Below are 24,073 nucleotides of genomic sequence, written 5' to 3' on the forward strand. Positions count from 1 at the left end.
GATTGGCAAAGTTTCTGTGGCCACTTCCTGTCCTGCAATTATATAAACTGCGCATGACCGCAGGGCCATGCGCTAGTGTACAATTGAATACGTGTGTTTGTTGTGAGTGCAAGTCGTTCATTAAATACCCCTACCCTATTGTATGACTGTTCGCGTATGGAGTATGGCTGCTATCTAGCGCCCGACAAATCACTCAACGTGTCACACACGTATCATCGTCTATTGCTGTGACCGCCAGTGCGGCGCCACGCGCCAGTAGTGCGCTTCCTGACCCACGTCTGGGTGCTTAGTGGTGCCTGCCAGCACGGCACAGTTCGCACTTCGGTGCTCTAATTATAAGAGTTGCCTAACACACCCTGTTGCGGTGTTGTGTCAGCAAGTCGTCTAATCGGACTTCAATCCTAGTTGGGGTTAAGTTCGCTGACTGCTTGCTCGCCTTCTATGTGCGGTACCGCGATCCTGTGACGCAACAGGATCGCTTCCTTCACGTTGGGTGAAGTTTAACCCACGTGAGTATACTTATGAGTACCGCCATATAGTCCGTCATTACTCAGCAGCAGGTTCCATCTCTGCACGGTGGACCCCGGGCTACGAACGCACCGTACACTATCAGTCTTATTATTTGGTGCGTTCCGCTAGCCCTAACACTCTATGCCTTATTTCGAACTCCGCAGGACAGTTAATTATAGGTTGGCTGTCTACCTTAAATTTCCTATGAAGACATAGGGGGCAACGCGTGGAGAGGGGCGTCTCTAGGGTCCCGGAAGAGCTCCAAGCCTTCCTGTCATACGGGTGCGTCCTAGCCATAACATATCTGGGGGATGAGAAACTAGTAACATCTGGAACAAGAGAGAGAGCAAGAATTAGAAAAAACTAGAAAGAATGAACGAACGAGAACAGAAGTTGTGAGGACTATTCCGAATGCTCAGCAGGGTAGCTCTACAACACACAGGCTCTAGTGGTAGGCAATGATTTCCACCTGCAAAGGGAACTCTGGATGTGCCCATCAGACCGGCCGGTCTCAGAAAGCCCTGTTAACCGTGCTCTGGATTGCGGATCCTGAAGTCTTCAGTAAAGAGGTAAAGAGACTGCAACCTTGTGTCCTCGTTATTGTCTGCACCTCACACCATCGCCATCTACATCACTGGGAAGCCCTGGGGACATACTTCACCTGTGGGAAGGTATATCATCTAGCTGCAACTCCATCACCCCAGCGGACCCCAAGCAGCGTCGGTCATCCTGACCGAACACCACAGGTGGCGTCACAAAACCTTGACAGACTCCTATCACCTTTTATTGGATGCCCCTTAGCAGGGTCACGGACCGGGTCCAGCCACCGTGACAACCCCAGAACTGAGACAGAAAGGACCGGTACCGAGTGATCTGGGGCCCTGTGTCTGGGGGCGATCCAGTTATATGGAGTAATAGGAGGATATATAGGGAGGTTATATGGAGTAATAGGAGGAGATATAGGGAGGTTATATGGAGTAATAGGAGGAGATATAGGGAGGTTATATGAAGTAATAGGAGGAGATATAGGGAGGTTATATGGAGTAATAGGAGGAGACATAGGGAGGTTATATGGAGTAATAGGAGGAGATATCGGGGAGGTTATATGGAGTAATAGGAGGAGATATAGGGAGGTTATATGGAGTAATAGGAGGAGATATAGGGAGGTTATATGGAGTAATAGGAGGAGATATAGGGAGGTTATATGGAGTAATAGGAGGAGATATAGGGAGGTTATATGGAGTAATGGGAGGAGATATAGGGAGGTTATATGGAGTAATAGGAGGAGATATAGGGAGGTTATATGGAGTAACAGGAGGAGATATAGGGAGGTTATATGGAGTAGTAGGAAGAGATATAGGGGAGGTTATATGGAGTAATAGGAGGAGATATAGGGAGGTTATATGGAGTAATAGGAGGAGATATAGGGAGGATATATGGAGTAATAGGAAATATAGGAAGGTTATATGGAGTAATAGGAGGTAGGGTTGAGCGAAACGGGTCGTTCATTTTCAAAAGTCGCCGACTTTTGGCAAAGTGCGGGGTCGGCCATGCGGTACGCGACTTTCGCGCCAAAGTCGCGTTTCAATGACGCGAAAAGCGCCATTTCTCAGCCAATGAAGGTAAACGCAGAGTGTGGGCAGCGTGATGACATAGGTCCTGGTCCCCACCATCTTAGAGAAGGGCATTGCAGTGATTGGCTTGCTGTCCGCGGCGTCACAGGGGCTATAAAGGGGCGTTCCCGCCGACCGCCATGTTACTGCTGCTGATCTGAGCTTAGGGAGAGGTTGCTGCCGCTTCGTCAGAAGCAGGGATAGCGTTAGGCAGGGTCCATTAACCACCAAACCGCTTGTGCTGTAGCGATTTCCACAGCCCAACACCACCTTCGGTGTGCAGGGACAGTGGAAGCTACATTTTTTTTTTTTCCTCAGCGCTGTAGCTCATTGGGCTGCCTAGAAGGCTCCCTGATAGCTGCATTGCTGTGTGTACGCCGCTGTGCAAACCAACTGCTTTTTTCAAAGCACAAATCCTCTTGTTCCTTCCTTTCTGCACAGCTATCTTGTTTGTTTGTCCACACTTTTTATTTAATTTGTGCATCAGTCCACTCCTTATTGCTGCCTGCCATACCTGGCTGAGATTACTGCAGGGAGATAGTAATTGAAGGACAGTTCCTTTTTTTTTTTTTTTTTGTGGGAGATTAAGATTGGCATTTCTGCTAGAGTGCCATCCCTGTCTGTGTCATCTCTCACTCAGTGGGCCATAGAAAGCCTATTTATTTTTTTGCTTGATTTGGGTTCTAAAATCTACCTGAAAAAATCACTACATCAATCAGTGGGAGAAAAATATTGGCCTCAGGGCTTGTGTGCCACTCCTGACTCCTGTGTGTGCCATCTCTCACTCAGTGGGCCATAGAAAGCCTATTAATTTTTTTGCTTGATTTGGGTTCTAAATTCTACCTGAAAAAATCAATAAATCAATCAGTGGGAGATTAATATTGGCCTTTGGGCTTGTGTGCCAGTCCTAAGCGTGCCATCTCTCTCTCTCAGATAGTGGGCCATAGAAAGCCTATTTATTATTTTTTTTATTGGGTTTATAAATTTTCCCTGGAAAAAAAAAAAAAGTGGGAGATTAATATTGGCCTCTGGGCTTGTGTGCCAGTCCTGAGCGTGCCATCTCTCTCACAAATAGTGGGCCATAGAAAGCCTATTTATTTTTTTGGTTGATTTGGGTTCTAAATTCTACCTGAAAAAATCAATAAATCAATCAGTGGGAGATAAATATTGGCCTCTGGGCTTGTGTGCCACTCCTGACTCCTGTGTGCGTTCTCTCTCACTCAGTGGGCCCTACAAAGCCTATTTTTTTTTTATTTGTTTTCTAAATTCTCCCTGAAACAATCATTTTATTTTATTTTGTTTCTAAATTCTTCCTGAAAAATTCATTTTTTTGTATTTTTTTTTTCTAAAGTCTCCCTGAAAAAAAAAAAAAAATCAAATCAGTGGGAGATTAATATTGCCCTTTCTGCTTGTGTGCCAGTCTTGACTCCTGATTGTGCCATCTCGCTCTCTCTCTCCAATTGTGGGCCATAGAAAGCCTATTTTTTTTTTTGCTGGATTTGGGTTCCAAAATCTACCTGAAAAAAATCACTAAATCAATCAGTGGGAGATAAATATTGGCCTCTGGGCTTGTGTGCCACTCCTGACTCCTGTGTACGTCCTCTCTCACTCAGTGGGCCCTAGAAAGCCTATTTTTTGTTTTATTTGTTTTCTAAATTCTCCCTGAAAAAATCATTTTATTTTATTTGGTTTCTAAATTATTCCTGAAAAAATCATTTTTTTGTATTTTTTTTTTCTAAAGTCTCCCTGAAAAAAAAGAAAAAAAATCAAATCAGTGGGAGATTAATATTGCCCTTTCTGCTTGTGTGCCAGTCTTGACTCCTGGGTGTGCCATCTCTCTCTCTCCAATTGTGGGCCATAGAAAGTCTATTAATTTTTTTGCTTGATTTGGGTTCCAAAATCTACCTGAAAAAATCACTAAATCAATCAGTGGGAGATAAATATTGGCCTCTGGGCTTGTGTGCCACTCCTGACTCCTGTGTGCATCCTCTCTCACTCAATGGGCCATAGAAAGCCTATTTTTTTTTTATTTGTTTTCTAAATTCTCCCTGAAACAATCATTTCATTTTATTTGGTTTCTAAATTCTTCCTGAAAAATTCATTTTTTTGTATTTTTTTTTCTAAAGTCTCCCTGAAAAAAAAAAAAAAATCAAATCAGTGGGAGATTAATATTGCCCTTTCTGCTTGTGTGCCAGTCTTGACTCCTGGGTGTGCCATCTCTCTCTCCAATTGTGGGCCATAGAAAGCCTATTTATTTTTTTTGCTTGATTTGGGTTCCAAAATCTACCTGAAAAAATCACTAAATCAATCAGTGGGAGATAAATATTGGCCTCTGGGCTTGTGTGCCACTCCTGACTCCTGTGTGCGTCATCTCTCACTCAGTGGGCCCTAGAAAGCCTATTTTTTGTTTTATTTGTTTTCTAAATTCTCCCTGAAAAAATCATTTTATTTTATTTGGTTTCTAAATTATTCCTGAAAAAATCTTTTTTTTTGTATTTTTTTTTTCTAAAGTCTCCCTGAAAAAAAATAAAAAAATCAAATCAGTGGGAGATTAATATTGCCCTTTCTGCTTGTGTGCCAGTCTTGACTCCTGGGTGTGCCATCTCTCTCTCTCTCTCCAATTGTGGGCCATAGAAAGCCTATTTATTTTTTTGCTTGATTTGGGTTCCAAAATCTACCTGAAAAAATCACTAAATCAATCAGTGGGAGATAAATATTGGCCTCTGGGCTTGTGTGCCACTCCTGACTCCTGTGTGCGTCCTCTCTCACTCAGTGGGCCATAGAAAGCCTATTTTTTTTTTATTTGTTTTCTAAATTCTCCCTGAAACAATCATTTCATTTTATTTGGTTTATAAATTCTTCCTTAAAAAATCATTTTTTTTTATTATTTTTTTTTTTCTAAAGTCTCCCTTTTAAAAAAAAACAAACAAATCAGTGGGAGATTAATATTTACATTTGCGCTTCAGTGACAGTCCTGCGTGTGTGGCATCTCTCTCATTTGTTGCCACCAACAACAGAGTGTGTAACATTGTGCCTGATTTTCGTTGTGGTCTCACCCACCTGTAAAGGGGTAGCTAAATCATACTGAAGTTATAGCTCACCGTGTAAGTTGTGTGACAGCAACAAATACCGTTAGTTTGGTAACGTTTTTAAAACAATGAGGAAGTCTGGTGGAAGAGGTCGTGGCCGGGGGCGTTCATTGTCAGCTGGTAATGAGGGTAGTGGTAGTGGTGGAGCATCAGGTGGTCGTGGGAAAAAAAATATTGCACCTAAGTCTGGAGCTGTGGAGCCAGGTTCGTCGTCTGGCTACACAAGGCCTCGAACGCTCCCTTTTCTGGGAGTAGGAAAACCGCTTTTAAAGCCGGAGCAGCAAGAGCAAGTGTTGGCTTATCTTGCTGACTCAGCCTCTAGCTCTTTTGCCTCCTCTCGTGAAACTGGTAAAAGTAAAAGCAGCGCGTCGTTAGTGGATGTTCACGGTCAGGGACAAGTCGCTTCCTTGTCCTCTTCAGCAAAAACAACAACAGAGAAGAATGCAGCAGGCGACACAACGGGTTACTCCATGGAGCTCTTTACACATACCATCCCTGGCTTAGAAAGTGAAGCAGTTAACAGTCCATGCCCATTACAAGTTGAATCTGACATGGAGTACACTGATGCACAGCCACAGCCAGACTACTATGCTGGTCCTTTGACTCAGACCACAACATTGCCCTCGCAGGGTGCTGATCAAGAATCAGACCCTGATGAGACTATGTTGCCCCATCACTAACGCTATACCACCGACCGACACGGTGACACAGACGAAGTTGCACACGAGCTACAAGAAGAGGTAATAGATGACCCAGTTCTTGACCCCGATTGGCAGCCATTGGGGGAACAGGGTGCAGGCGGCAGCAGTTCTGAAGCGGAGGAGGAGGGGCCGCAGCAGGCATCAACATCGCAACAGGTTCCATCTGCCGGGCCCGTATCTTGCCCAAAACGCGTGGCAAAGTCAAAACCTGTTGGAGGACAGCGTGGCCATCCGGTTAAAGCTCAGTCTGCAATGCCTGAAAAGGTATCCGATGCTAGAAAGAGTGCAGTCTGGCATTTTTTTAAACAACATCCAATTGATCAGCGCAAAGTCATCTGTCAAAAATGTTCAACTACCTTAAGCAGAGGGCAGAATCTGAAAAGTCTCAATACAAGTTGCATGCATAGACATTTAACCACCATGCATTTGCAAGCTTGGACTAACTACCAAACGTCCCTTAAGGTTGTAGCACCCTCGGCCAATGAAGCTAGTCGTCAACGCAACATCCCTTCCGGCAGTGTAGGGCCACCATTTTCTGCACCACCTGCAGTATCTGTGCAGGTTTCTTTGCCAGGCCAAAGCAGTCAGGGTCAGGGAATCACCAGTTTCGTAGTAGGAAACACTGCATCTAGGGCACCGGCGGCAACAATACCATCTCCCACCGTCTCTCAGTCTGCCATGTCCACCGGCACCCCCGCTAGTTCCACGATCTCCAGCTCTCCAGTCCAGCTCACCCTACATGAGACTATGGTTAGAAAAAGGAAGTACTTAGCCTCGCATCCGCGTACACAGGGTTTGAACGCCCACATAGCTAGACTAATCTCGTTAGAGATGATGCCCTACCGGTTAGTTGAAAGCGAAGCTTTCAAAGCCCTGATGGACTACGCTGTACCACGCTACAAGCTACCCAGTCGACACTTTTTTTTCCAGAAAAGCCATCCCAGCCCTCCACCAGCATGTTAAAGAGCGCATCGTCCATGCACTCAGGCAATCTGTGAGCACAAAGGTGCACCTGACAACAGATGCATGGACCAGTAGGCATGGCCAGGGACGTTACGTGTCCATCACGGCACACTGGGTAAATGTGGTGGATGCAGGGTCCACAGGGGACAGCAAGTTTGGGACAGTCCTGCCTAGCCCACGGTCTAGGAAACAGTTGGCTGTAGCCGTTCGCACCCCCTCCTCCTCCTCCTCGTCCTCCTGCATAAGCGAGACCTCGTCCACAGACCGCAGTCGCACAACCACTCCATCCGCAGCTGCCACTGTTGCACACCAGGTCTCCCATTATGGGGCAGCTACTGGCAAACGTCAGCAGGCTGTATTGGCTATGAAGTGTTTGGGCGACAACAGACACACCGCTGAAGTTCTGTCCGAGTTCTTGCAGAAAGAAACGCAGTCGTGGCTGGGCACTGTAGATCTTGAGGCAGGCAAGGTAGTGAGTGATAACGGAAGGAATTTCATGGCTGCCATCTCCCTTTCCCAACTGAAACACATTCCTTGCCTGGCTCACACCTTAAACCTGGTGGTGCAGTGCTTCCTGAAAAGTTATCCGGGGTTATCCGACCTGCTCCTCAAAGTGCGTGGACTTTGCTCACATATCCGCCGTTCGCCCGTACACTCCAGCCGTATGCAGACCTATCAGCGTTCTTTGAACCTTCCCCAGCATCGCCTAATCATAGACGTTGCAACAAGGTGGAACTCAACACTGCACATGCTTCAGAGACTGTGTGAACAGAGGCGGGCTGTTATGTTTTTGTGGGAGGATACACATACACGGGCAGGCAGTAGGATGGCAGACATGGAGTTGTCAGGTGTGCAGTGGTCGAAGATTCAAGACATGTGTCAAGTCCTTCAGTGTTTTGAGGAATGCACATGGCTGGTTAGTGCAGACAACGCCATAATAAGCATGAGCATCCCCCTAATGCGTCTGCTGATGCAAAGTTTGATGCACATAAAGGATCAGGCGTCTGCAGCTGAGGAAGAGGAAAGCCTTGATGACAGTCAGCCATTGTCTGGCCAGGGCAGTGTACAGGACGAGGTAGCGGGCGAACAGGAGGAGAAGGACGAGGAGGATGATGGGGATGATTATATTTTTAATGAGGAAGCTTTTCCGGGGCCAGTGGAAATTGTTGGCGCGGCAAGGCCGGGTTCTGGTTTTTGGAGGGACACAAGTGCCGTGGATTTGCCTGAAACTGCCCCTCAACCAAGCACAACCACAGATTTGAGAACTGGAACTTTGGGACACATGGCGGATTATGCCTTACGTATCCTCAAAAGGGACACACGCATTACTAAAATGATGAACGATGACGATTACTGGTTGGCCTGCCTCCTTGATCCTCGCTATAAAGGCAAATTGCAAAATATAATGCCACATGAGAACTTGGAACTAATATTAGCAACCAAACAATCAACTCTTGTTGACCGTTTGCTTCTGGCATTCCCTGCACACAGCGCCCGTGATCGTTCTAACACGAGCTGCAGGGGCCAGCAGACCAGAGGTGTTAGAGGGGCAGAAATCAGAAGTGGCGTTGGCCAGAGGGGTTTTCTGACCAGGTTGTGGAGTGATTTTGCTATGACCGCAGACAGGACAGGTACTGCAGCATCAATTCAAAGTGACAGGAAACAACATTTGTCCAGTATGGTTACTAACTATTTTTCATCCCTTATCGACGTTCTCCCTCAACCGTCATTCCCATTTGATTACTGGGCATCAAAATTAGACACCTGGCCAGAATTGGCAGAATATGCATTGCAGGAGCTTGCTTGCCCGGCAGCTAGTGTCCTATCAGAAAGAGTATTCAGTGCTGCAAGTTCAATACTAACAGAAAAAAGGACTCGTCTGGCTACCCAAAATGTAGATGATCTAACCTTCATTAAAATGAACCACAACTGGATTTCGAAATCTTTTGCCCCACCTTGCCCGGCTGACACCTAGCTTTCCTATTTAAAGGTCTTGCCTGTGGACTATTCTGAACGACTTTTCCAATCTCGTAATTTGCAGCACCTGATTGTCCAGCATCCGACATGTTAACACCTCCCTAAATGGCCAAAGTCCCCACACGGGGCCGTGGTATCGCCACTTGGCGCCAGCACCCGTGAGAGTACTGTTTGTCTGAGGAGGTGGGTGTGCCCGCTTTTGGTCGACGGCACTGCCACTAGGTCCCTCATAGTACAATAAAGTGTCTGGCGGTGGTGGTGCGCACCCAACGTCAGACACACCGTTGTAATATGAGGGGCCCTGGGCCTGTACCGCCGGCCACAAGACAGTCCCCCCCCCAGCTCAAACAGTGCTCTACCACTTGCAAAATTTTCTCTCACAGCTCCACCAATGTTTAGTCTATGCGCTGACATCCTTCAATGCCTGGCACTGTCAATACCATTGTATTGACATTTTTCTTATGTTAGGCCTTCGAAGCCTGTCTGCGGTCACTCCTTCCACTAGGCCTCCACTGACCTGTCTACTGCTGCCCGTGTTCCCCTGGAACCAATTTTAAATTGCCTACAGCCCAATTTTTGTTATGTTAGGCCTTCGAAGCCTGTCTGCGGCCCGTTCTTTCCACTACTACTACACTGACCTGGCTACTGCCGCCCGTGTTCCCCTGGAACCAATTTAAAATTGCCGACAGCAAGCCCAATTTATTATGTTAGGGCTTCGAAGCCTGTCTGCGGTCCCTCCTTCCACTAGGCCTCCACTGACCTGTCTACTGCTGCCCGTGTTCCCCTGGAACCAATTTTAAATTGCCTACAGCCCAATTTTTGTTATGTTAGGCCTTCGAAGCCTGTCTGCGGCCCGTTCTTTCCACTACTACTACACTGACCTGGCTACTGCCGCCCGTGTTCCCCTGGAACCAATTTAAAATTGCCGACAGCAAGCCCAATTTATTATGTTAGGCCTTCGAAGTCTGTCTGCGGTCCCTCCTTCCACTAGGCCTCCACTGACCTGTCTACTGCTGTCCGTGTTCCCCTGGAACCAATTGTAAATTGCCTACATCCCAATTTTTGTTATGTTAGGCCTTCGAAGCCTGTCTGCGGCCCGTTCTTTCCACTACTACTACACAGACCAGGCTACTGCTGCCCGTGTTCCCCTGGAACAAATTTTAAATTGCCTACAGCCAGCCCAATTTATTATGTTAGGCCTTCGAAGCCTGTCTGCGGTCCCTCCTTCCACTAGGCCTCCACTGACCTGTCTACTGCTGCCCGTGTACCCCTTGAACCAACATCAGAAAATATAAAAATAAGTATTTTGCTTATAAAAAAAGAAAATACTGGAGAGATATCAAATGCAGACATTTTAACATTAAAAACAAACACATACAACAAAAATCTGGTACAGTACTAAAAATGGCCACCAGCTACAATAACTTTCTCCTGCAAGTAGTTAACTGAAAGTTTTTTTCAATTTAAAACACAGATATGGCGTCCACCGAGTGTTGTCCTGTCGCGTCTTCTTTATATTATTGCCAAGAAGATGCAAAACAATGAAAATAATAAAATCATTATTTACCAAAAAAATAGAGTAAGTCAAAACCACATTGCAAATAAACATTCATTACAAATAAAGAAGCAGGGCGCGTCCGAGGGTGAGTATATACCTAATAAGAATATAATCACCCTCGGACGCGCCCTGCTTCTTTCCGACAGCCTTCCTTCCTAAGAATCAGCCCTTCCGTGGTGTAGAGAGAGGGTGTGTTACACTCCAAGGTGTTCCCCAGGTTGCCTTTCCTGAGCTTCGATCTTCATGCTCTCGTTTAGTAGTTGTCGGAAAGTAGGCTGCATTAGGCCTACAAATTGGGTATGGGGTGGAGAGAGATGGTGTGTTACACTCCAAGGTGTTCCCCAGGTTTCCTTGCCATTGCTTCGGTCTTCCAACTCTCGTTTAGTAGTTGTACAAAACTACACTGCATTAGGCCTACAAAATGGGTATCGGGTGGAGACAGATGGTGTGTTACACTCCAAGGTGTTCCCCAGGTTTCCTTGCCATTGCTTCGGTCTTCCAACTCTCGTTTAGTAGTTGTACAAAACTACACTGCATTAGGCCTACAAAATGGGTATCGGGTGGAGAGAGATGGTGTGTTACACTCCAAGGTGTTCCCCAGGTTTCCTTGCCATTGCTTCGGTCTTCCAACTCTCGTTTAGTAGTTGTAGAAAACTACACTGCATTAGGCCTACAAAATGGGTATCGGGTGGAGAGAGATGGTGTGTTACACTCCAAGGTGTTCCCCAGGTTTCCTTGCCATTGCTTCGGTCTTCAGACTCTCGTTTAGTAGTTGTAGAAAACTACACTGCATTAGGCCTACAAAATGGGTATCGGGTGGAGAGAGATGGTGTGTTACACTCCAAGGTGTTCCCCAGGTTTCCTTGCCATTGCTTCGGTCTTCCGACTCTCGTTTAGTAGTTGTAGAAAACTACACTGCATTAGGCCTACAAAATGGGTATCGGGTGGAGAGAGATGGTGTGTTACACTCCAAGGTGTTCCCCAGGTTTCCTTGCCATTGCTTCGGTCTTCCGACTCTCGTTCAGTAGTTGTAGAAAACTACACTGCATTAGGCCTACAAAATGGGTATCGGGTGGAGAGAGATGGTGTGTTACACTCCAAGGTGTTCTCCAGGTTGCCTTTCCAGAGCTTCGATCTTAATGCTCTCGTTTAGTAGTTGTTGGAAACTACACTGCATTAGGCCTCCAAATTGGCTATGGGGTGGAGAGAGATGGTGTGTTACACTCCAAGGTGTTCTCCAGGTTTCCTCGCCATTGCTTCGATCTTCCGACTCTCGTTTAGTAGTTGTAGAAAACTACACTGCATTAGGCCTACAAAATGGGTATCGGGTGGAGAGAGATGGTGTGTTACACTCCAAGGTGTTCCCCAGGTTTCCTTGCCATTGCTTCGGTCTTCCGACTCTCGTTTAGTAGTTGTAGAAAACTACACTGCATTAGGCCTACAAAATGGGTATGGGGTGGAGAGAGATGGTGTGTTCCACTCCAAGGTGTTCTCCAGGTTGCCTTTCCTGAGCTTCTATCTTCAGGCTCTCGTTAAATTGTGGTTAAATGGAACAACAGCATTTGGCGTACTAGTTGGTTTGGGGCCTACTAACAGTGTCTGCCGCTCCTTGCTGTTCTCCTGGTTTCCTGTCCTGAAATTCCGTTTTCAGGCGCTCGTTAAGTAGTTGTTAATGTTAGACTGCATTTGGCCTACTAGTTGGGTTGGGGCCTACTATCGGTGTCTGCCACTCCTTGCTGTTCTCCTCCACTGAACAAAGCTGTGCCGCCTGTTTACTACGGTTGCCAATTTTGAACTGCATTTCGACTACTTACTGATTTGGGCCTACTCTCTGTGTCAGCCTCTCATTCCAGTTGTCCTCCACTGCAATGCCCCCTGGTTATTCCTGTGTTACCAATTTTGAACTGCATTTAGCCAACTTTATTCTTTGGGCCTATATCTGTGTTTCCTCCTCATCCTGCCCATTGCCCAGCCAGTGATAGATGAGTCTGCTGGTACATTGACCCATAACGCAACATTCCCCGTGCACGCTACACAACAACATTGTGACCCTGCTGAAAGTCAGGTTGCTCTTCCCGCATACCATACCACCTTACACGGGGACAAAGAGGAAGGTGCAGATGAAAGTGCAGGTTCCTTCATCAGGTGGGGGGAGGAATACTAGTTGGCGACGTCACTGGCACAGGGCCTCTCATAGTACGCAAAAGTGTTGCTGCCGGTGGGAGGCGCCCCCGCTGTGCAAACACACCGCTGTACTTTGAGGGGCCCTGTGCCAGTGCCAATGCCAACGAGTGGGCCCCCTCTGCTTGCTCAGGTTCACAGCACTTGCAAAGTTGAAATACTTACCTCTCCCTGCTCCACTGCCGTGACGTGGTCCAGATTTCCTGGGCCCACTAATTACTTGAACCAGCCCTACCCTCCACAACTTTAGCCAAATGACCCCCAATTTCAAATGCCTTCCAATTATTATAAGGTAAATTACGCTTGACAAGCTTCATTAAGAAGAATGGATGGTTTTGACATTAAAATGGGCACTCTAGGTGTTTTCCTGGCCCCCACTCACTGCCGACTATGCTGCCCCATTGACTTGCATTGGGTTTCGTGTTTCGGTCGATCCCGACTTTACGTCATAATCGGCCGATTTCACTCGACCCGACTTTTGAGATAGTCGGGTTTCGCGAAACCCGGCTCGACTCTAAAAAGGTCAAGGTCGCTCAACTCTAATAGGAGGAGATATAGGGAGGTTATACGGAGTAATAGGAGGAGATATAGGGAGGTTATATGGAGTAATAGGAGGAGATATAGGGGAGGTTATATGGAGTAATAGGAGGAGATAAAGGGAGATTATATGGAGTAATAGGAGGAGATATAGGGAGGTCATATGGAGTAATAGGAGGAAGTATAGGGAGGTTATATGGAGTAATAGGAGGAGGTATAGGGAGGTTATATGGAGTAATAGGAGGAGATATAGGGAGGTTATATGGAGTAATAGGAGGAGATATAGGGGAGGTTATATGGAGTAATAGGAGGAGATATAGGGGGTTATATGGAGTAATAGGAGGAGATATAGGGAGGTTATATGAAGTAATAGGAGGAGATATAGGGAGGTTATATGGAGTAATAGGAGGAGACATAGGGAGGTTATATGGAGTAATAGGAGGAGATATCGGGGAGATTATATGGAGTAATAGGAGGAGATATAGGGGAGGTTATATGGAGTAATGGGAGGAGATATAGGGAGGTTATATGGAGTAATAGGAGGAGATATAGGGGAGGTTATATGGAGTAATAGGAGGAGACCATTGCTGCACCACAAGGAGCGCAGGAGTAGAAGAAGGGCATGGCAGTGGGCGTGAGTAAGCTGAAGAGCGCGAAAGATAATGGCCGCCCAGTCTAAATATTTCTGTACCTTGAGGACCACTGTCCCTTTATGAGGTTATAACTCTGGAACACTTCAACGGATCCCAGTGATTCTGACATTGTTTTCTCGAGACATATTGTACTTCATGATAGTGGTAAAAATTCTTTGATAGTACCTGCGTTTATTTGTGAAAAAAACAGAAATTTGGTGAAAATTTTGAAAATTTTGCAATTTTCCAAATTTGAATTTTTATGCAATTAAATCACAGAGATATGTCACACAAAATACTTAATAAGTAACATTTCCCACATGTCTACTTTACATCAGCACAATTTTGGAACCAAATTTTTTTTTTGTTAGGGCGTTATAAGGGTTAAAATTGACCAGCAATTTCTCATTTTTACAACATCATTTTTTTTTAGGGACCACATCTCATTTGAAGTCATTTTGATGGGTCTATATGATAGAAAATACACGAGTGTGACACCATTCTAAAAACTGCACCCCTCAAGGTGCTGAAAACCATACTCAAGAAGTTTATTAACCCTTCTGGTGCTTCACAGGAATTTTTGGAATGTTTAAATAAAAATGAACATTTAACTTTTTTTCACAAAAAATTTACTTCAGCTCCAATTTGCTTTATTTTACCAAGGGTAACAGGAGAAAATGGACCCCAAAAGTTGTTCTACAATTTGTCCTGAGTAAACTGATACCCAAAATGTGGGGATAAACCACTGTTTGGGCGCATGACAGAGCTCGGAAGTGAAGGAGCGCCATTTGACTTTTCAATGCAAAATTGACTGGAATCGAGATGGGACACCATGTTGCGTTTGGAGAGCCGCTGATGTGCCTAAACATTGAAACCCCCCACAAGTGACACTATTTTGGAAAGTAGACCCCCTAAGAAACTTATCTAGAGGTGTGGTGAGCACTTTGACCCACCAAGTGCTTCACAGAAGTTTATAATGCAGAACCGTAAAAATAAAAAATCATATTTTTTCACAAAAATTATCTTTTCGCCCCCAATTTTTATTTTCTCAAGGGTAAGAGAAGAAATTGGACCCCAAAAGTTGTTGTACAATTGGTCCTGAGTACGCTGATACCCCATATGTGGGGGTAAACCACTGTTCGGGCGCATGGGAGTGCTCGGAAGGGAAGGAGAGCCGTTTGACTTTTCAATGCAAAATTGACAGGAATTGAGATGGGACGCCATGTTGCATTTGGAGAGCCACTGATGTGCCTAAACATTGAAACCCCCCACAAGTGACACCATTTTGGAAAGTAGACCCCCTAAGGAACTTATCTAGAGGTGTGGTGAGCACTTTGACCCACCAAGTGCTTCACAGAAGTTTATAAAGCAGAACCGTAAAAATAAAAAATCATATTTTTTCACAAAAATTATCTTTTTGCCCCCAATTTTTTATTTTCCCAAGGGTAAGAGAAGAAATTGGACCTCAAAAGTTGTACAATTTGTCCTGAGTACGCTGATACCCCATATGTGGGGGTAAACCACTGTTTGGGCGCATGGGAGAGCTCGGAAGGGAAGGAGCGCCGTTTGACTTTTCAATGCAAAATTGACAGGAATTGAGATGGGACGCCATGTTGTGTTTGGAGAGCCACTGATGTGCCTAAACATTGAAACCCCCCACAAGTGACACCATTTTAGAAAGTAGACCCCCTAGGGAACTTATCTAGATGTGTGGTGAGCGCTTTGACCCACCAAGGGTTTCACAGAAGTTTATAATGCAGAGCCGTAAAAATAAAACAAAAATTTTTTCCCACAAAAATTATTTTTTAGCCTCCAGTTTTGTATTTTCCCGAGGGTAACAGGAGAAATTGGACCCCAAAAGTTGTTGTCCAATTTGTCCTGAGTGCGCTGATACCCCATATGTGGGGGGAACCACCGTTTGGATGCATGGGAGGGCTCGGAAGGGAAGGAGCGCCATTTGGAATGCAGACTTAGATGGAATGGTCTGCAGGTGTCACATTGCGTTTGCAGAGCCCCTAATGTACATAAACAGTAGAAACCCCCCAAAAGTGACACCATTTTGGAAAGTAGACAAAGTAGACCCCCTAAGGAACTCATCTAGATGTGTTGTGAGAGCTTTGAACCCCAAAGTGTTTCACTACAATTTGTAACGCAGAGCCGTGAAAATTAAAAAAAAAAAATTTCCCCCCAAAATTATTTTTTAGCCCCCAGTTTTGTATTTTCCCGAGGGTAAGAGGAGAAATTCGACCCCAAAAGTTGTTTTCCAATCTGTCCTGAGTGCGGTGATACCCCACATGTGGGGGCGACCCACCGTTTGGGCGCATGGGAGGGCTCGGAAGGGAAGGAGCGCCATTTGGAATGCAGACTTTGATGGAATGGTCTGCAGGCGTCACATTGCGTTTGCAGCGCCCCTAATGTACCTAAACAGTAGAAACCCCCCACAAGTGACCCCATATTGGAAAATAGACCCCCAAGGAACTTATCTAGATGCTTTGTGAGAACTTTGAACTTTGAGTGTTTCACTACAGTTTATAACGCAGAACCGTGAAAATAAAAAATCTTTTTTTTCCCACAAAAATTATTTTTTAGCCCCCAGTTTTGTATTTTCCCAAGGGTAACAGGAGAAATTGGACCCAAAAGTTGTTGTCCTATTTGTCCTGAGTACGCTGTTGGGGTAAACCCCTGTTTGGGCACACAGGAGAGCTCTGAAGGGAAGGAGCACTGTTTTACTTTTTCAACGCAGAATTGGCTGGAATTGAGATCGGACGCCATGCCGCGTTTGGAGAGCCCCTGATGTGCCTAAACAGTGGAAACCCCCCAATTATAACTGAAACCCTAATCCAAACACACCCCTAACCCTAATCCCAACAGTAACCCTAACCACACCTCTAACCCTGACACACCCCTAACCCTAATCCCTACCCTATTCCCAACTGTAAATGTAATCTAAATCCTAACCGTAACTTTAGCCCCAACCCTAACCCTAACTTTAGCCCCAACCCTAACTGTAGCCTTAACCCTAGCCCCAAGCCTAGCCCTAACCCTAGCCCTAACCCTACCCCTAACCCTAACCCTAGCTCTAGCCCTAACCCTAGCCCTAACCCTAGCCCTAACCCTAGCCCTAGCCCTAACTCTAACAATAGCCCTAACCCTAACCCTAGCCCTAATGGGAAAATGGAAATAAATACATTTTTTTAATTTTTCCCTAACCAAGGGGGTGATGAAGGGGGTTTGATTTACTTTTATAGTGGGTTTTTTAGCGGATTTTTATGATTGGTAGCCGTCACACACTGAAAGACGCTTTTTATTGCAAAAAATATTACCACATTTTGAGAGCTATAATTTTTCCATATTTTGGTCCACAGAGTCATGTGAGGTCTTGTTTTTTGCAGGACGAGGTAACGTTTTTATTGGTAACATTTTCGGGCACGTGACATTTTTTGATCGCTTTTTATTCTGATTTTTGTGAGGCAGAATTACCAAAAACCAGCTATTCATGAATTTCTTTTGGGGGAGGCGTTTATACTGTTCCGCGTTTGGTAACATTGATAAAGCAGTTTTATTCTTCGGGTCAGTACGATTACAGCGACACCTCATTTATATCATTTTTTTATGTTTTGGTGCTTTTATACGATAAAAACTATTTTATAGAAAAAATAATTATTTTTGCATCGCTTTATTCTCAGGACTATAACTTTTTTATTTTTTTGCTGATGATGCTTTATGGCAGCTCGTTTTTTGCGGGACAAGATGACGTTTTCAGCGGTACCATGGTTATTTATATCTGTCTTTTTGATCGCGTGTTATTCCACTTTTTGTTCGGCGGTATGATAATAAAGCGTTGTTTTTTGCCTCGTTTTTTTTTTTTTCTTACGGTGTTTACTGAAGGGGTTAACTAGTGGGCCAGTTTTATAGGTCGGGCCGTTACGGATGCGGCGATACTAAATATGTGTACTTTTATTTTATTTTTTTTTATTTAGATAAAGAAATGTATTTATAGGAATAATATTTTTTTTTTCATTATTTAGGAGTTTTTTAAAAAAAATTTTTTTACACATTTGGAAATTTTTTTTTAAACTTTTTACTTTGTCCCAGGGGGGGACATCACAGATCTGACAGATTGCACAGCACTTTGTCAGATCAGCGATCTGAGTTAGAACACTGCAGGCTTACCTAGCGCCTGCTCTGAGCAGGCACTTGGTAAGCCACCTCCCTCCCTGCAGGACCCGGATGCCATGGCCATCTTGGATCGGGGCCTGCTACAGGGAGGGAGGTAAGGAGACCCTCGCAGCAACGCGATCACATCGCGTTGCTGTGGGGGTCTCAGGGAAGCCCGCAGGGAGCCCCCTCCCTGCGCGATGCTTCCCTGTACCGCCGGCACATCGCGATCATGTTTCATCGCGGTGTGCCGGGGGTTAATGTGCCGGGGGCGGACTGTGACCGCTCCTGGCACATAGTGCCGGATGTCAGCTGTGATAGGCATCTGACATCCGGCCGCGATCGGCCGCGCTCCCCCCGTGAGCGCGGCCGATCGCGTATGACGTACTATCCCGTCGGTGGTCATACGGGCCCACCCCACCTCGACGGGATAGTACATCTAATGTCAGAAAGGGGTTAAAAGGCCATGGTGTGAATTCAGACATCCATGCCAATTGGTCGGGATCGTACCGCAATGCATATAGAATTATATGAAGCTGTCATGCTTGGGTTGGGGAAGCTGCTGTCAGTCCGTGATTTAGTGGTCCATGCTCAGACTGATTGCGACAGATGTCTGAATGAGCCATTAGGTCATCTGGATAGAAATAGTGGAAAATTAAGGCTATGCCCAAGTCACATTTTGTTACACGCTAGTGCCTTCAGAGGGGCTTCCATCTGAAACCCTGAAAAATAGGATTCAGGCTGTTCCTGATTCTAATCTTAAAACATACCGGTAATTAAAAAATCAGAAATGCCAGACAGGGGACACTGCTGAGTCATTCATGTTCAACGTATTTCCAATTATTTTTATAATATAACAATAAATGAAATACCACCCAAATAGTATTAAGTCCTGTGACCATCTATATTCGCATTGTTATACCATGGAACTAAAAGGGTATGTCCTCAAAAATGAAACATTAATATCAAATGAAATAGAATAAAATTATGGCAGAGTCTACCGACATTGATAAAAGGAGTAGAAAATCAGTAGTCAGAATTGTCAAGGATCCAGTGATCAATACACAGCCAATGAGTTTCAATGAAGAAGGAAGGACATAAACGGTCTTGCAGATATGTGCAATATAGTGAGAACACACACTATTTGAGGCGGGAAATATTTGGAACCACCTTGTAGTTTGCAAAACTTTATAGAACCGAGAAGTGGATATCCAGAAGTGGAAACAATAAAGACCAGCACAGACCACGTCCCCGGAAGAAGCAGGTGTCGAAACGCACGTCGGGGTGAGGGGATGCCGTGCTGGTTTTAAAATTACTTTTCATAAAGACAATTTCATTTTATTTAACTGATCTCTTCCTTATTTTAGTCATTGACCTCTAGCTTAAATTTGTTTTGCATTGCTCTTGGAGAAGTGCCATTTAAACTATCTTTTTGCATTTTGGTATTAATTTTGATTCCTCATTATGCTGACAAAGCCATTGGTTTTAGTGAAGCAGATAGAATCACTTTGTGCTTTGTCTGAACTCACTTTCCGTAGCACCTGCCTTTTTGAGGTGGGCATAAAAAAAACAGTTGACCATGTAATTGTACCTTGCTGGTGGACAATGCTGAAAATTAAGTCAGACAGAGCACAAAGTGTCACCATCTGCTTCATTCAAGTCAATGGTTCCGTCAGAGGATCCCCCTGAATCCTGTTTTTTGGGTTTTCTGGATTTTTTCTAGCTGAACCGATTTATTTTGGCCTATCAAGTAAAACTTGTCTTAGGCAGAAGATGATGAATTTGATACATGGAACATATGTCTTAGGGCTTGTGCCTTTGAACCATAAGGAATGGCCTGGCCTCAGGGTATGAACGTCTGGCTCTTGTGTGGTACTTTCGTGTTATGTGCATGCATTGGAGTGTTTTGTTTATGTATATATTTTTACTGTTGCTGTCCTCATAACTTTTCCAAGTACAGAAGTTCTGTATGTCATTTGGGGGTCGGTAACTGATTTAGCTGATGACTGTTTGCCTTGGTTACTGTAACTCTCTCCAACTTTTTGTTTCTCACAGTGTTGGACTTTCTATTGTTAAAGTTTCGCAGGGAGCTAGAGTATAATAAGATCCTCACTGTCCTTATTTCAACCCAACGTTTCGTTTGCCCTTTGCTTTGTGCCCAATTGCCCATGAAGGCCTGGTTTTACCAAGTTTATCCACTTCGCTTTCTGTCCTTATTATTCTTCACAGCTCTCTTCTTTTTCTTCTTGTACCCCCTTATCTCCTATTATATTTCTTCCTCTGACGCGTTAACTCCTCCCTTTCCACTTCTCGCCCTCTCCCTGGGATAGTATCATGACGAGTCGTCCAGACCTTTTTTTTCTTGTGATATTTATTTAGTTATATTTTCCACAGTCTCTGCCAGTTCTTTCTCCATCCCCCATTAGAAAGCAGCAAACAGTACACAGGCAAAGTTTCCCATACTCTGCTCCATATTACCCGTGCACACCTGTGTTGTCTTATATATGGCTGTTTTCCAACATTTGTATGGGATGGACTTATGTTTTGGGTATAAAAGTTAAAATTGTCATCAGCTATCTTTTTAAAATACCGTATCCCAGTCTCTTAAACTAAAAAGGAAATGTTTCATGTTTGCTTAGGCCTCCTGCTGCGTTCAGAGACCTTGTGGCATCATGCAGAGTCCATATTGCTTTGTAGTGCTGAGCACCAGGTTATAGCCCTTAGACTCAATAAATACAACTTGCTGTATTACATATGAAACAGACAAAAGAATATTCCATAACAAATCAAGCATACAAGGAGATAAAGTATGCACCTATACACTATACGGTAAATGTCACCAAATTTTGCAGTTGATTGCTACTGGAACTACAAGATCAAGCTACAGGTATTAAAGAGGTTTCTCATTAAAAAAGATTATTGCTCCAAAGATAAGGACACAAAAAAAGGAAACAAAAAATCAGATTTTTTTCTCACCCACCTTGTGTCCAGTGTTGAATCTCTCCACTGCTCTGATGTTTGTTGATCGGCTGCAGTGGTAATGTCGTCTCGACAGCGCTGCAGCCCCTTACTGAGCTCAGAGGCCTTGAAGATTTAGACTGCATGAGCTATTCAGTCCAATGATTGCTGGAGTAAGGCTGGAGTTACACACAACATATAAAAATACGGTCTGTTTTTTACAGACCAAAGACGCAGAAATGTTCCCTGAACTGTGATCTGTATGTCATCCGTAGGCAAGGTGCGGCTGCGTATTTTGCGCATGTAAACCTCTGTATGGCATCCGTATGGCATCCGTACGGCGAGATTTTCCCGCCGGCTTGCAAAATGTACATAGAATGGATCCATGGGCTCAAATATTCGTGAAAACATATATACAGTCTATATATATACCGTATATACTCGAGTATAAGCCGACCCGAGTATAAGCCGACCCCCCTAATTTTGCCACAAAACCTGGGAAAACTTATTGACTCGAGTATAAGCCTAGGGTGGGAAATGCAGCAGCTACCGGTGAATTTCAAAAATAAAAATAGATGCTCCATACTGTTCATTATTGCCCCATAAGATGCTCCATATAAATCTGTGCCACATATAATGCTCCATACTGTTCATTATTGCCCCATAGATGTGCCATATAAAGCTGTGCCATATAGTGCTCTGCACCGTTCATCATTGCCCCATAGATGTGCCATATAAAGCTGTGCCATATAGTGCTCTGCACCGTTCATTATTGCCCCATAGATGTGCCATATAAAGCTGTGCCATATAGTGCTCTGCACCGTTCATTATTGCCCCATAGCTGTGCCATATAGTGCTCTGCGCCGTTCAGTATTGCCCCATAGCTGCCATATAGTGCTCTGCGCCGTTCATTATTGCCCCATAGCTGCCATATAGTGCTCTGCACCGTTCATTATTGCCCCATAGCTGCCATATAGTGCTCTGCGCCGTTCAGTATTGCCCCATAGCTGCCATATAGTCCTCTGCGCCGTTCATTATTGCCCCATAGCTGCCATATAGTGCTCGGCGCCGTTCAGTATTGCCCCATAGCTGCCATATAGTGCTCTGCGCCGTTCAGTATTGCCCCATTGATGTGCCATAGAAAGCTGTGCCATTGCTGCTGCTGCAATAAAAAAAAAAACGCCATACTCACCTCTCTTGCTTGCAGCTCCCGGTGTCCGGTCCCGGCGTCTCTCCGCACTGACTGATCAGGCAGAGGGCGCCGCGCACACTATACGCGTCATCGCGCCCTCTGACCTGCACAGTCAGAGCGGAGAGACGCCGGGAAGATGGAGCGGCGCTGGGAAGATGGAGCGACGCCCGGCGTGTGGAACGCGGACAGGTGAATATTACATACTTACTCTGTTCAGTGTTCTTGATGCATTCTAAGTTTTTTTCTAACCAAGTTGTGTTTCTCCTTTTTTAACAGGTGAGAGGATTGTAAAACGGTGGCAGTCGATTAGGGATCGCTTCAAGAAGGAATTCAATAAAGAGATGCAGGCCCCGAGTGTATCTGGAGGACGCAGGAGCACATACAAGTATGCCAAAGCCCTGTCGTTCCTCAGGTCAACGATGGTGACAGGAGGGTAAATATTACCCACCACATATGATGATAACCAATGTTTAACATGTCTAACCCTCTTTTGCTCTTTCAGCCATGGCCATGCAATTATAGTATATTAATTGTTTGTTTTTTCTCTTTTGTTCCACAGCACCGTCGGCAGCACTCAGGAGCCTGCAGCACAGTTGAATACTGTTGGGGCGATCCCTCAGGAGGCCGCCACCGAGGGACACTTTGACAGTGAGGGCCCCTCTGCACCTTCCCACTCCGCACCTTCCCACTCCGCGCCTTCCCACACATTGGATCGCTCTGTCCCATCCGCGAACGCTGGAGCATCCTGGCCGGTTCCATTGCATGTATCTGCTGGTGAGGATATAGCGTTTCCTGTACCCAACCCCTCTGCTGCTGCTACCTCTAGTACACCTGTAGCATCTGGGCGCCAGCGGCAGAGTGGTCAGGTACAGTGTTATGCTCCCGAATTCTTACACCTGAACGCATCCTTCCAGAACTGTTTGAAAGTTTTGTCCGAGCAAATGGCTGCAGGTTTTAATTTCATAAATAAAAGTATACTCGAGATGCATACACTTCTGGTAACGATGCGTTCAGAGGCAAGACAGTCACCGAACAACACTTTTTTCCAGTCGGTACTTGAGCAAATGGAGACTTTATCTACTTCTCAGCCGAGGCAAATAATGCAATCCTGCCAGTCAACTCTAGCGCTCATTGCCTCAAAAGCCGATGCTCTTGCCACCCATGCTGCGACTGCCCCCCCTTCCTCCACTGTCCATCACTACAGCCACTACCATCCTCCTGACCCGTACCACCAACTTGCCCGTGCCCCATCCCACCAACCCCACCATCAACCACATCGTGCCCATACCCCGTCCCACCAGCCACAACACTCACAGCGTCCCCGTGCCCCTTACCACCAGCCACACTACCAGCATCCCATCCGTGCCCCTTCCCACCCATATGATGATCCTGACCCATACCACTTCCCATCTACATCATCCGAGCCTCCTCTCCCTGCCCACTACCAAAAGCCTCTTTCACCTCCTTCCCAACCCTCTTCTCCACCCCTCACTGCTTTTGCTTCTGCCTTCCAATCCTCCCAAAACATCAGCTACACCCCTCCTTCCTACCAAATTCCTAACCCCAATCCCACTTTCCTGTCCACCCACTCAATTGCCTTCTCCACTCCTTCACCACTACCTATTGATCCTTCCCCACCACCAACACATTCCTCTCTCCACACTCCCACTGTCAATGTGTCCCTATCCGACAGCCCCTACAGCACAATCTCCACCCCGACTTATTCCAATCTCTAGTTCTCTAGTTTGTTTTGTATGCTGCAAAATTTATTTATTTTTTGTGTTTCAAAATAAAAGTTTGGTTTTGATATTTTAAAAAAAGGTTTAATAAAACTTTGTTGTTTAAAGCTATCTTGTATTTATTCTTTATAAGGTATAGATTAACACTTTGGCTAAACAAGGTTTATTGGTCAGAGGTAAAATACTTTGGGTACAACCCAAACAGATGCACAACATGGGTAAAAGGTAAAACCAAATAGGTACACAACTTGGGTAAAATGTAAAA

The 24,073-nt window shown here is 45.2% G+C and overlaps 1 protein-coding gene across 1 annotated transcript; it reads left to right on the forward strand.

Moving 5' to 3' along the window:
* The first annotated feature begins 905 nt into the window (after nucleotides 1-905).
* On the forward strand, nucleotides 906-23,824 carry LOC138667517 (uncharacterized). Its single transcript, XM_069755686.1, has 3 exons — nucleotides 906-1,079; nucleotides 22,346-22,502; nucleotides 22,629-23,824. The coding sequence occupies exons 2-3, from the start codon at nucleotides 22,411-22,413 to the stop codon at nucleotides 23,803-23,805; spliced, it is 1,269 nt and encodes a 422-aa protein (XP_069611787.1). The 5' UTR covers nucleotides 906-1,079; nucleotides 22,346-22,410; the 3' UTR covers nucleotides 23,806-23,824.
* The last annotated feature ends 249 nt before the right edge of the window (nucleotides 23,825-24,073 follow it).

Source organism: Ranitomeya imitator, chromosome 2 (genome assembly GCF_032444005.1).
Source record: "Ranitomeya imitator isolate aRanImi1 chromosome 2, aRanImi1.pri, whole genome shotgun sequence".
NCBI lineage: Eukaryota > Metazoa > Chordata > Amphibia > Anura > Dendrobatidae > Ranitomeya > Ranitomeya imitator.

What these genes read in the sequence shown, in the direction of transcription:
- LOC138667517 (XM_069755686.1), top strand. Translation starts at nt 22,411, where the DNA reads ATGCAGGCCCCGAGTGTATCTGGAGGACGCAGGAGCACATACAAGTAT. An exon ending in TCAACGATGGTGACAGGAGG is followed by an intron (nt 22,503 to 22,628) that starts GTAAATATTACC and finishes TTTGTTCCACAG; the next exon opens with CACCGTCGGCAGCACTCAGG.